Raw genomic sequence first — 13,717 nt, 5'->3', positions numbered from 1 at the left:
CGGACAGGCTTTGTACACAGCCCAGTGCGATATCCCCACCCGATAGCGGACAGGCTGCGTACACAGCCCAGTGCGATATCCCCACCCGAGAGCAGACAGGCTGCATACACATTCCTGTGCGATATCCCCACCTGATAGCGGACAGGCTGCGTCCACAGCCCATTGCGATATCCCAACCGATAGTGGACAGGCTGCGTACACAGCCCTGTGCAATAGACCCACCCGACAGCAGACAGGCTGTGTATACAGCCCTGTGTGATACACCCAACCAATAGCGGACAGGCTGCGTAGACTGCCCAGTGTGATTTCCCCACCCGATAGCGGACATGCTGCGTGCACAGCCCTGTGCGATATCCCCACCCAATTGCGGACAGGCTGCGTCGACTGCCCAGTGCGATATCCCCACCCGATAGCGAACAGGCTGCATACACAGCCCTGTGCAATAGACCCACTCAATAGCGGATAGGCTGCATACACAGCCCAGTGCGATATCCCCATCGGATAGCAGACAGGATGCGTACACAGCCCAGTTTGATATCCCCACCCAACAGCGGACAAGCTGCGTAGACAGCCCAGTGTGATTTCCCCACCTGATAGCAGACATGCTGCGTACACAGCCCAGTGCGATATCCCCACCCAATTGCGGACAGGCTGCGTACACAGCCCAGTGTGATATCCCCACTCGATAGCGGACAGGCTGCTTACACAGCCCTGTGCGATATCCCCACTCGATAGCGGACAGGATGCGTACACAGCCCTGTGCGATATCCCCACTCGATAGCGGACAGGATGCATACACAGCCCTGTGCGATATCCCCACTCGATAGCGGACAGGCTGCATACACAGCCCTGTGCGATATCCCCACTCGATAGCGGACAGGATGCGTACACAGCCCTGTGCGATAGCCCCACACGATAGCGGACATGCTGCGTACACAGACCAGTGCGATATCCCCACCCGGTAGTGGTCATGCTGCGTACACAGCCCTGTGCAATATCCCCACCCGATGGCGGACAGGCTGCGTACACGCCCAGTGCGATTTCCCAACCCGATAGCGGACAGGCTGCATATAATGCCCAGTGCGATATCCCCACCCGATAGCGGATAGGCTGCATACACAGCCCAGTGAAATACTCCCACCCGATAGCGGACAGGCTGCATACACAGCCCAGTGCGATATCAACACACGATAGTGGACAGGCTGCGTACACAGCCCTGTGCAATAGACCCGCCCGATAGCAGACAGGCTGCATACACAGCCCTGTGTGATACACCCAAACAATAGTGGACAGGCTGCATACACAGACCAGTGCGATATCCCCATCCCATAGCGGACAGGCTTTGTACACAGCCCAGTGCGATATCCCCACCTGATAGCGGACAGGCTGCATACACAGCCCAGTGAAATACTCCCACCCGATAGCAAACAGGCTGCATACACAGTCCTGTGCGATATCCCCACCTGATAGCGGACAGGCTGTGATCACAGCCCATTGCGATATCACCACTCGATAGCGGACAGGCTGCATACACAGCCCTGTGCGATATCCCCACCTGATAGCGGACAGGCTGCGTACACAGCCCAGTGCGATATCCCCACCCGATAGCGGACAGGCTGCGTACACAGCCCAGTGCGATACTCCCACCCGATAGTGGACAGGCTGCGTACACAGCCCTGTGTGATACACCCAACCAATAGCGGACAGGCTGCGTAGACTGCCCAGTGCGATATCCCCACCCGATAGCGAACAGGCTGCATACACAGCCCTGTGCAATAGACCCACTCAATAGCGGACAGGCTGCATACACAGCCCAGTGCGATATCCCCATCGGATAGCAGACAGGATGCGTACACAGCCCAGTTCGATATCCCCACCCAATAGCGGACAAGCTGCATAGACAGCCCAGTGTGATTTCCCCACCCGATAGCGGACATGCTGCGTACGCAGCCCAGTGCGATATCCCCACCCAATTGCGGACAGGCTGCGTACACAGCCCAGTGTGATATCACCATCCGATAGCGGACAGGATGCGTACACAGCCCAGTGCAATATCCCCACCCGATAGTGGATAGGCTGCGTACACAGCCCTGTGCAATAGACCCACTCGATAGCGGACAGGCTGCGTACACAGTCCTGTGAGTTATCCCCACCCGATAGCGGACAGACTGCATACACAGCCCAGTGAAATACTCCCACCCGATAGCAGAAAGGCTGCATACACAGTCCTGTGCGATATCCCCACCTGATAGCGGACAGGCTGCGTCCACAGCCCATTGCGATATCACCACTCGATAGCGGACAGGATGCGTACACAGCCCTGTGCGATAGCCCCACACGATAGCGGACATGCTGCGTACACAGCCCAGTGCGATATCCCCACCCGATAGCGGACAGGCTGCGTACACAGTCCTGTGCGATATCCCTACCCGATAGCGGATAGGCTGCATACACAGCCCAGTGCGATATCCCCACCGGATAGCGGACAGGATGCGTACACAGCCCAGTTCGATATCCCCACCCAATAGCGGACAAGCTGCGTAGACAGCCCATTGTGATTTCCCCACCCGATAGCGGACATGCTGCGTACACAGCCCAGTGCGATATCCCCACCCAATTGCGGACAGGCTGCGTACACAGCCCAGTGTGATATCCCCATCCGATAGTGGAAAGGCTGCGTACACAGCCCTCAGCTATAGACCCACCCAACAGCAGACAGGCTGCGTATACAACCCTGTGTGATACACACAACCAATAGCGGACAGGCTGCGTACACAGCCCAGTGCGATATCCCCACCCGATAGCGGACAGGCTGCTTACACAGTCCTGTGCAATACCCCCACTCGATAGCTGACAGGCTGCATACACAGCCCAGTGCGATATCCCCACCCGATAGCGGACAGGATGCGGACACAGCCCAGTGCGATATCCCCACCCGATAGCGGACATGCTGCGTACACAGCCCAGTGCGATTTCCCGACCCGATAGCGGACATGCTGTGTACACAGCCCTGCGCAATACCCCCACCCGATAGCGGACAGGCTGCATAAACAGCCCAGTGCGATCTCCCCACCTGAGAGTGGACAGGCTGCGTACACAAACCTGTGCGATATCCCCAGCTGATAGCAGACAGGCTGCATTCACAGCTCTGTGCGATATTCCCACCCGATAGCGGACAAGCTGCGTACACAGCCCAGTGCGATATCCCCACCTGATAGCGGACAGGATGCGTACACAGCCCAGTGCGATATCCCCACCCAATAGCGGACAGGCTGCGTACACAGCCCAGTGCGATATCCCCACCCGATAGCGGACAGGCTGCGTACACAGCCCTGTGCGATATCCCCACCCGATAGCGGACAGGCTGCGTACACAGCCCTGTGCGATATCCCCACTCGATAGCAGACAGGCTGCTTACACAGCCCCGTGCATTAGACCCACCCAATAGCGGACAGGCTGCGTACACAGCCCTGTACAATAGACCCACTCAATAGCAGACAGGCTGCGTACACAGCCCTGTGTGATACACCCAAACAATAGCGGACAGGCTGCATACACAGACCAGTGCGATATCCCCATCCCATAGCGGACAGGATTTGTACACAGCCCAGTGCGATATCCCCACCCGATAGCGGACAGGCTGCGTACACAGCCCAGTGAAATACTCCCACCCGAGAGCAGACAGGCTGCATACACAGTCCTGTGCGATATCCCCACCTGATAGCGGACAGGCTGCGTCCACAGCCCATTGCGATATCCCCACCCGATAGTGGACAGGCTGCGTACACAGCCCTGTGCAATAGACCCACCCGACAGCAGACAGGCTGCGTAGACAGCCCAGTGTGATTTCCCGACCCGATAGCGGACATGCTGCGTACACAGCCCTGTGCAATACCCCCTCCCGATAGCGGACAGGCTGCGTACACAGCCCTGTGCAATAGACACACCCGACAGCAGACAGGCTGCGTATACAACCCTGTGTGATACACCCAACCAATAGCGGGCAGGCTGCGTACACAGCCCAGTGCTATATCCCCACCCGATAGCGGACAGGCTGCGTACACAGCCCAGTGCTATATCCCCACCCGATAGCGGACAGGCTGCGTACACAGTCCTGTGCAATACCCCCACCCGATAGCGGACAGGATGCGTACACAGCCCAGTGCGATATCCACACCCGATAGCGGACATGCTGCGTACACAGCGCAGTGTGATTTCCCGACCCGATAGCGGACATGCTGTGTACACAGCCCTGTGCAATACCCCCACCCGATAGCGGATAGGCTGCGTGCACAGACCAGTGCGATATCCCCACCCGATAGCGGACAGGCTGCGTGCACAGCCCTGTGCGATATCCCCACCCGATAGCGGACAGGCTGCGTACACAGCCCAGTGCGATATCCCCACCCGATAGCGGACAGGCTGCGTACACAGCCCAGTGCGATATCCCCACCCGATAGCGGACAGGCTGCGTACACAGCCCAGTGCGATATCCCCACCCGATAGCGGACAGGCTGCGTACACAGCCCTGTGCGATATCCCCACCCGTTAGCGGACAGGCTGCGTACACAGCGCTGTGCAATAGACCCACCCGATAGCAGACAGGCTGCTTACACAGCCCCGTGCATTAGACCCACACGATAGCGGACAGGCTGTGTACACAGCCCTGTGCAATAAACCCACCCGATAGCAGACAGGCTGCGTACACAGCCCTGTGTGATACACCCAAACAATAGCGGACAGGCTGCATACACAGACCAGTGCGATATCCCCATCCCATAGCGGACAGGCTTTGTACACAGCCCAGTGCGATATCCCCACCCAATAGCGGACAGTCTGCGTACACAGCCCAGTGCGTTTTCCCCACCCGATAGCGGACAGGCTGCATACACAGCCCAGTGCGATATCCCCACCCGATAGCGGACAGGCTTCATATACAGCCCAGTGCAATACCCCCACCCGATAGCGGACAGACTGCACACACAGCCCAGTGCGATATGCCCAACCGATAGTGGACTGGCTGCGTACACAGCCCTGTGCGATATCCCCACCTGAAAGGGGACAGGCTGTGTACACAGCCCAGTGCGATATCCCCACCCGATAGCAGACAGGCTGCGTACACAGCCCTTTGCAATAGACCCACCCGATAGCGGACAGGCTGCGTACCAAGCCCAGTGCGATATCCCCATCCGATAGCGGACAGGATGCGTACACAGCCCAGTGCGATATCCCCACCCAATAGCGTACAGGCTGCGTACACAGCCCAGTGCGATAACCCCACCCGATAGCGGACAGGCTGCATACACAGCCCAGTGCGATATCCCCACCCAATAGCGTACAGGCTGCGTACACAGCCCAGTGCGATAACCCCACCCGATAGCGGACAGGCTGCGTACACAGCCCTGTGCGATATCCCCACCCGATAGCGGACAGGCTGCTTACATAGCCCAGTGTGATATCCCCACCCGATAGCGGACAGGCTTTGTACACAGCCCAGTGTGATATCCCCACCCGATAGCGGACAGGCTGCGTACACAGCCCAGTGAAATACTCCCACGCGATAGCAGACAGGCTGCGTACACAGCCCAGTGAAATACTCCCACCCAATAGCAGACAGGCTGCGTACACAGCCCAGTGAAATACTCCCACGCGATAGCAGACAGGCTGCGTACACAGCCCAGTGAAATACTCCCACCCAATAGCAGACAGGCTGCGTACACAGCCCAGTGAAATACTCCCACCCGATAGCAGGCAGGCTGCTTACACAGCCGTGTGCAATAGACCCACTCGATAGTGGACAGGCTGCGTGCACAGCCCAGTGAAATACTCCCACCCGATTGCAGACAGGCTGCGTACACAGCCCAGTGCGATATCCCCACCTGATAGCGGACAAGCTGCGTACACAGCCCAGTGAAATACTCCCACCTGATAGCAGACAGGCTGCGTACACAGCCCAGTGAAATACTCCCACCCGATTGCAGACAGGCTGCGTACACAACCCAGTGCGATATCCCCACCTGATAGTGGACAGGCTGCCTACACAGCCCATTGCGATATCCCCACCCGATAGTGGACAGGCTGCGTACACAGCCCTGTGCAATAGACCCACTCGATAGCAGAAAGGCTGCTTACACAGCCCAGTGCGATATCCCCACCCGATAGCAGACAGGCTGCTTACACCGCCCAGTACGATATCCCCACCCGATAGCGGACAGGCTGAGTACACAGCCCAGTGCAATATCCCCACCTGATAGCGGACAGGCTGCGTACACAGTCCTGTGCGATATCCCCACCCGATAGCAGGCAGGCTGCGTACACAGCCCAGTGAAATACTCCCACCCGATAGCAGACAGGCTGCTTACACAGCCCTGTGCGATATCCCCACCTGATAGCGGACAGGCTGCGTACACAGCCCAGTGTGATCTCCCCACCCGATAGTGGATATTCTGCGTACACAGCCCTGTGCAATAGACCCACCCGACAGCAGACAGGCTGCGTATACAGCCCTGTGTGATACACCCAACCAATAGCGGACAGGCTGCGTACACAGCCCAGTGCGATATCCCCACCCGATAGCGGACAGGCAGCGTGCACAGCCCTGTGCAATACCCCCACTCGATAGCGGACAGGCTGCATACACAGCCCAGTGCGATATCCCCACCCTATAGCGGACACGATGCGTACACAGCCCAGTGTGATATCCCCACCCGATAGCGGACAAGCTGCATACACAGCCCAGTGTGATATCCCCACCCGATAGCGGACAGGCTGCGTACACAGCATCAGACAGAGTAATGTGTGCACACAGCGGGAGGGTGTGCTGCCTGATACCTACATCCTTCCTTACAATACTCCACCAGGTACCCGTCCAGTCCGGCTGCGCCCACCTTCTCTGGGGTTCTCCACTTCAAGGAAATTGTTGTGTCACTCACATCCTCCACAGTCAGGTTGGTGGGTTCACTCGTGGGAGCTGGAATGATGAATTTGTTTAGTATCAGATACAGGGAGAGATCCCATGTTTCATTAAACAGGGATTTCAGACTTTCACAGAGAAAACATGGGACTGACAGACACCAGTCAGTGTACAGATATCTCCCTAAGAGAGAAAGACTGAGAGACACCAGTCAGTGTACAGATATCTCCCTGAGAGAGAGAGAGAGAGACTGAGAGACATCAGTCAGTGTACAGATTTCTCCCTGAGAGAGAGAGGGGACTGAGAGACACCAGTCAGTGTACAGATATCTTCCCTGAGAGAGAGAGAGAGACTGAGAGACACCAGTCAGTGGACAGATATCTCCCTGAGAGAGAGAGGGGACTGAGAGACACCAGTCAGTGTACAGATATCTCCCTGAGAGAGGGACTTAAAGACACCAGTCAATGTACAGATATCTCCCTGAGAGAGGGACTGAGAGACACCAGTCAGTGTACAGATATCTCCCTGAGAGAGAGAGGGACTGAAAGACACCAGTCAATGTACAGATATCTCCCTGAGAGAGGGACTGAGAGACACTAGTCAGTGTACAGATATCTCTCTGAGAGAGAGAGGGGACTGAGAGACCTCAGTCAGTGTACCGATATCTCTCTGAGAGAGAGGGACTGAGAGACACCAGTTAGTGTACAGATATCTCCCTGAGAGAGAGGGACTGAGAGACACTAGTCAGTGTACAGATATCTCGCTGAGAGAGAGGGACTGAGAGACACCACTCAGTGTTCAGATATCTCCCTGGGAGAGAGGGACTGAGAGACACCAGTCAGTGTACAGATATCTCCCTGAGAGAGAGGGCCTGAGAGACAGCAGTCTGTACAGATATCACCCTGAGAGAGAGGGACTGAGAGACACCAGTTAGTATACAGATATCTCCCTGAGAGAGAGAGGGGACAGAGACACCAGTCAGTGTACAGATATCCCCCTGAGAGAGAGAGGGGACTGAGAGACAGAAGTCAGTGTACAGATATCACCCTGAGAGAGGGACTGAGATACAGCAGTGTACAGATTTCTCCCTGAGAGAGAGGCTGAGAGACACCAGTCAGTGTACAGATATCTCCCTGAGAGAGAGGGACTGAGAGACACCAGTCAGTGTACAGATATCTCCCTGAGAGAAAGGGACTGAGAGACACGAGTCAATGCACAGATATCTCCCTGAGAGAGAGAGGGGACTGAGAGACATCAGTAGTGTACAGATATCTCCCTGAGAGAGAGAGGGACTGAGAGACACTAGTCAGTGTACAGATATCTCCCTGTGAGAGAGAGGGGATTGAGAGACACCAGTCAGTGTACAGATATCTCCCTAAGAGAGAGAGTAACTGAAAGACACCAGTGTACAGATATCTACCTGAGAGAGGGGACTGAAAGACACCAGTCAGTCTACAGATATCTCCCTGGGAGAGAGAGAGGGGACAGAGAGACACCAGTCAGAGTACAGATATCTCCTGGGAGAGAGAAGGACTGAGGCACTAGTCAGTGTACAGATATCTCCCTGAGAAAGAGGGGGACTGAGAGAAACCAGTCAGTGTTCAGATATATCCTTGAGGGAGAGAGAGGGACTGAGAAACACGAGTCAGTGTACAGATATCTCCATGAGACAGAGAAGGGACTGAGAGACACCAGTCAGTGTACAGATATCTCCGAGAGGGAGAGAGAGGAAATGAGATACAGCAGTCAGTGTACAGATATCTCCCTGAGAGACACCAGTTAGTGAGGGGACTGAAAGACACTGGCCAGGGAATAGTTATCACATTGTGGGTTCTCTGAGCCCCAAACGGTCCCATTCTCTGGGGTCTCAGACCCCTCTCCTGCTCCCAGTCCCTGGAGTCATTCACCTCTCTCCTGCTCCCAGTCACTGGTCTCGGACCCTTCTGCTCCCAGTCCCCGGGGTCTCGGACCCCTCTCCTGCTCCCAGTCCCTGGAGTCTATGACCCATCTGCTGCTCCCAGTCCCCAGATCTCAGACCCCTCTCCTGCTCCCGGCCCCTCTGGTCTCGGACCCCTCTCCTGCTCCCAGTCCCTGGTGTCTCGGACCCCTCTCCTGCTCCCAGTCCCAGGATCTCAGACCCCTCTACCGCTCCCAGTCCCTGGGGTCTCAGACCCCTCACCTGCTCCCAGTCCCTGGGGTTTCGGACCGTTCTCTTGCTCCCAGTCCCTGGGTCTCAGACCCCTCTCCTGCTCCCAATCCCTGGGGTCTCAGACCCCTCACCTGCTCCCAATCCCTGGGGTCTCGGACACCTCTCCTGCTCCCAATCCCTGGGGACACGGACTCCTCTCATGCTCCCAGTCCCAGGGGTCTCAGATCCCTCGCCTGCTCCCAGTCCCTGGGATCTTGGAAACATCTCCTGCTCCCAGTCACCAGGTCTCAGACCCCTCACCTGCTCCCAGTCCCTGGGGTCTATCTTGGAACCCTCTCCTGCTTCCAGACCCCAGATCTCAGACCCCTCTCCTGCTCACAGTCCCTGGGGTCTCAGACCCTTCTGCTGCTCTCGATCCTTGGGGTCTCGGACCCCACTCCTGCTCCCAGCCCCTGGGGTCTTGGACCCCTCTCCAATTCCCAGTCCCTGTGGTTTCGGACCCCTCTCCTGCTCCCAGTCCCTGGGGTCTCGGACCCTTCTGCTTCCAGTCCCCGGGGTCTCGGACCCCTCTCCTGCCCCCAGTCCCTGGAGTCTATGACCCCTCTGCTGCTCCCAGTCCCCGGATCTCAGACCCCTCTCCTGCTCCCAGCCCCTGTGGTCTCGGACACCTCTCCTGCTCCCAATCCCTGGGGTCTCAGACCCCTCTCATGCTCCCAGTCCCCGGGTCTCGGAACCCTCCCCTGCTCCCAGTCCCTGGGGTCTCGGACCCCTCTCCTGCTCTCAGTCACCGGGTCTCAGACCCTTCTCCTGCACCCAGACCCTGGGGTGTCGGACCCCTCTCCTGCTCCCAGTCCCCGGGTCTCAGACCCCACTCCTGCTCCCAGTCTCTTGGGTCTCAGACACCTTTGCTGCTCCCACCCCTGGGATCTCGGTCCACTCTCCTGCTCCCCGCCACCGGTTCTCGGACCCCTTTCCTGCTCCCAGACCCTGGGGTCTAGGAACACTCCCCTGCTCCCAGTCCTCGGGGTCTTGGACCCCTCTCCTGTTCCCAGTCCCTGAGGTCTAAGACACCTCTCCTGTTCCCAGTCCCTGGGGTCTCGGACACTTCTCCTGCTCAGTGTCGCTGGGGTTTCAGACCCCTCACCTGCACCCAGTCCATGGGGTGTCAGATCAATCTCCAGTTCCCAGTCCCTAGGGTCTTGGACCCCTCTCCTGCTTCCACTTCCCGGATCTCAGACCCTTCTGCTGCTCCCAGTCCTTGGGGTCTCAGACCCCTCTCCTGCTCCCAGTCTCCGGGGTCTCGGACCACTCTCCTGCTCCCATTCCATGGGGTCGTGGACACCTCTCCAATTCACAATCCCTGTGGTCTCGGACCCCTCTCCTGCTCCCTGTCTCTGGGGTCTCGGACCACTCTCCTGCTCCCCTTCCGCGGGTCTCAGACCCTTCTCTTGCTCCCAGTCCCTGGAGTCTATGACCTCTCTGCAGCTCACAGTCCCCGGATCTCAGACCCCTCTCCTGTTCCCAGCACCTGTGGTCTCGGACACCTCTCCTGCTCTGGGTCACTGGGGTTTCGGACCCCTCTCCTGCTCCCAGCCCATGGGGTCTCAGATCACTCTCCAGTTCCCAGTCCCTGGGGTCTCAGACCCCTCTCCTGCTCTCAGTCCCTGGGGTCTCGGACCCCTCTCTTGCTCCTAGTCCCTGGAGTCTGCGACCCCTCTGCTGCTCCCAGTCCCCGGATCTCAGACCCCTCTCCTGCTTCAAGCCCCTGTGGTCTCGGACACATCTCCTGCTCCCAGCCCCTGTGGTCTCGGACACATCTCCTGCTCCCAGTCCCTGGGGTTTCGGACCTTTCTCCTGCTCCCAGTCCCCAGGTCTCGGACCCCTCTATTGTTCCCAGTCCTGGGTCTCGGAACGCTCTCCTGCTCCCAGTCCTTCAGTTATCTGAACATTCTCCTGGTCCCAGTCCCTAGAGTCTCGGACCCCTCTCCTGCTCCCAGTCACCGGGTCTCAGACCCCTCTCCTGTTCCCAGTCACTGGGGTCTCGGATGCATTCCTTGCTCTCAGTCCCTGGAGTCTATGACCCTTCTCCAGCTCCCAGTCACCGGGTCTCAGACCCCTCTCCTGCTCCCAATCCCTGGGGTCTCGGACACCTCTCCTGTTCCCAGTTCCTGGGGACACGGACCCCTCTCGTACTCTCAGTCCCTGGGTCTCAGACCCCTCTCATGCTCCCAGTCCCCGGGTCTCGGAACCCTCCCCTGCTCCCAGTCCCTGGGGTCTCGGACCCCTCTCCTGCTCTCAGTCACCGGGTCTCAGACCCTTCTCCTGCACCCAGACCCTGGGGTCTCGGACCCCTCTCCTGCTCCCAGTCCCTGTGGTCTCCGATTCCCTTTCCTGCTCCCAGTCCCTGGTGTCTATGAACCCTCTCCTGCGCTCAGTCCTTGGGGTCTGTCTCGGACCCCTCTCCTGCTTCCAGTCCCCGGGTCTCAGACCCCTCTCCTGCTCCCAGTCTCTTGGGTCTCAGACACCTTTGCTGCTCCCACCCCTGGGATCTCAGTCCACTCTCCTGTTCCCCGCCACCGGTTCTCGGACCCCTTTCCTGCTCCCAGACCCTGGGGTCTAGGAACACTCTCCTGCTCCCAGTCCCTGGGGTCTCGGACCCCTCCCCTGCTCCCAGTCCTCGGGGTCTTGGACCCCTCTCCTGTTCCCAGTCCCTGAGGTCTAAGACACCTCTCCTGTTCCCAGTCCCTGGGGTCTCGGACACTTCTCCTGCTCAGTGTCGCTGGGGTTTCGGACCCCTCACCTGCACCCAGTCCATGGGGTGTCAGATCAATCTCCAGTTCCCAGTCCCTAGGGTCTTGGACCCCTCTCCTGCTTCCACTTCCCGGATCTCAGACCCTTCTGCTGCTCCCAGTCATTGGGGTCTCAGGCCCCTCTCCTGCTCCCAGTCTCCGGGGTCTCAGACCACTCTCCTGCTCCCATTCCATGGGGTCGTGGACACCTCTCCAATTCACAATCCCTGTGGTCTCGGACCCCTCTCCTGCTCCCTGTCTCTGGGGTCTCGGACCACTCTCCTGCTCCCCGTCCGCGGGTCTCAGACCCTTCTCTTGCTCCCAGTCCCTGGAGTCTATGACCTCTCTGCAGCTCCCAGTCCCCGGATCTCAGACCCCTCTCCTGCTCCCAGCACCTGTGGTCTCGGACACCTCTCCTGCTCTGGGTCACTGGGGTTTCGGACCCCTCTCCTGCTCCCAGCCCATGGGGTCTCAGATCACTCTCCAGTTCCCAGTCCCTGGGGTCTCAGACCCCTCTCCTGCTCTCAGTCCCTGGGGTCTCGGACCCCTCTCTTGCTCCCAGTCCCCGGATCTCAGACCCCTCTCCTGCTTCAAGCCCCTGTGGTCTCGGACACATCTCCTGCTCCCAGCCCCTGTGGTCTCGGACACATCTCCTGCTCCCAGTCCCTGGGGTTTCGGACGCATCTCCTGCTCCCAGTCCCCAGGTCTCGGACCCCTCTATTGTTCCCAGTCCTGGGTCTCGGAACGCTCTCCTGCTCCCAGTCGCTGGAGACTCGGGGACCTCTCATGTTCTGTAACCCTGGGGATTCGGACCCCTCTCCTGCTCCCAGTCACCGGGTCTCAGACCCCTCTCCTGTTCCCAGTCACTGGGGTCTCGGATGCATTCCTTGCTCTCAGTCCCTGGAGTCTATGACCCCTCTCCAGCTCCCAGTCACCGGGTCTCAGACCCCTCTCCTGCTCCCAATCCCTGGGGTCTCGGACACCTCTCCTGTTCCCAGTCCCTGGGGACACGGACCCCTCTCGTAATCTCAGTGCCTGGGTCTCAGATCCCTCTCCAGTTCCCAGTCCCTGGGGACTCAGACAACTCTTCTGCTCCCAGTCCCTGGGGTCACGGACCCCTCTCCTGTTCCCAGTTACTGGGGTCTCGGATGCATTCCTTGCACTCAGTCCCTGGAGTCTATGACCCCTCTCCTGCTCCCAGTCCCCAGGTCTCAGACCCCTCTCCTGCACCCAGTCACTGGGTCTCAGACCACTCTCCTGCTCCCAGTCCCTGGAGTGTATGACCCCTCTCCTGCTTCCAGTCCCCGGGTCTCAGACCCCTCCCCTGCTCGCAGTCCCTGGGGTCTCGGACCCCTCTATTGTTCCCAGTCCCGGGTCTCGGATCCCTCTCCTGCTCCCAGTCCCTGGGGACTCGACCCCTCTCCCGCTGCCAGTCCCTGGGGTCTCAGAACTCTCTTTTGATCCCAGTCCCTGGGGTCTCGGACCCTTCTCCTGCTCCCAATCCCTGGGGTCTCGGACACCTCTCCTGTTCCTAGTCCCTGGGGACATGGACCCCTCTCGTACTCTCAGTCCCTGGGATCTCAGATCCCTCTCCAGTTCCCAGTCCCTGGGGTCTCAGTCCCCTCTCCTGCTCCCAGTCCCTGGGGTCTGAGACCCCTCTCCGGATCCTAGTTCCCGGGTCTCAGACCCCTCTACTGCTCCCAGTCCCTGGAACCTATGACCCCTCTACTGCTTCCAGTACCCGGATCTCAGACCCCTCTCAGCTCTCGATCCCTGGGCTCTCGGACTCCTCTCCTGCTCCCAGTCCCTTGTTTCTCGGACCCCATCCTGCTTCTAGTCTCTTGGGTTTCAGACACCTCTCCTGCT

The 13,717-nt window shown here is 58.7% G+C and overlaps 1 protein-coding gene across 3 annotated transcripts in view; it reads right to left on the bottom strand.

Moving 5' to 3' along the window:
* Window positions 1-13,717, bottom strand: part of mybpc3 (myosin binding protein C3) — a 1,308,988-nt gene that overhangs the window by 575,420 nt on the left and 719,851 nt on the right. For all 3 annotated transcript variants that reach the window (XM_041197987.1, XM_041197986.1, XM_041197988.1), the window contains one exon: window positions 6,836-6,970. In XM_041197987.1, coding sequence (XP_041053921.1) covers window positions 6,836-6,970 — 135 coding nt within the window. The remainder of the gene's footprint in view (window positions 1-6,835; window positions 6,971-13,717) is intronic.

Source organism: Carcharodon carcharias, chromosome 10 (assembly GCF_017639515.1).
Source record: "Carcharodon carcharias isolate sCarCar2 chromosome 10, sCarCar2.pri, whole genome shotgun sequence".
Taxonomy (NCBI): Eukaryota; Metazoa; Chordata; class Chondrichthyes; order Lamniformes; family Lamnidae; genus Carcharodon; species Carcharodon carcharias.
Note: the sequence above shows the minus strand (reverse complement) of the source record. Positions and strands in the feature narration are given on the sequence as shown.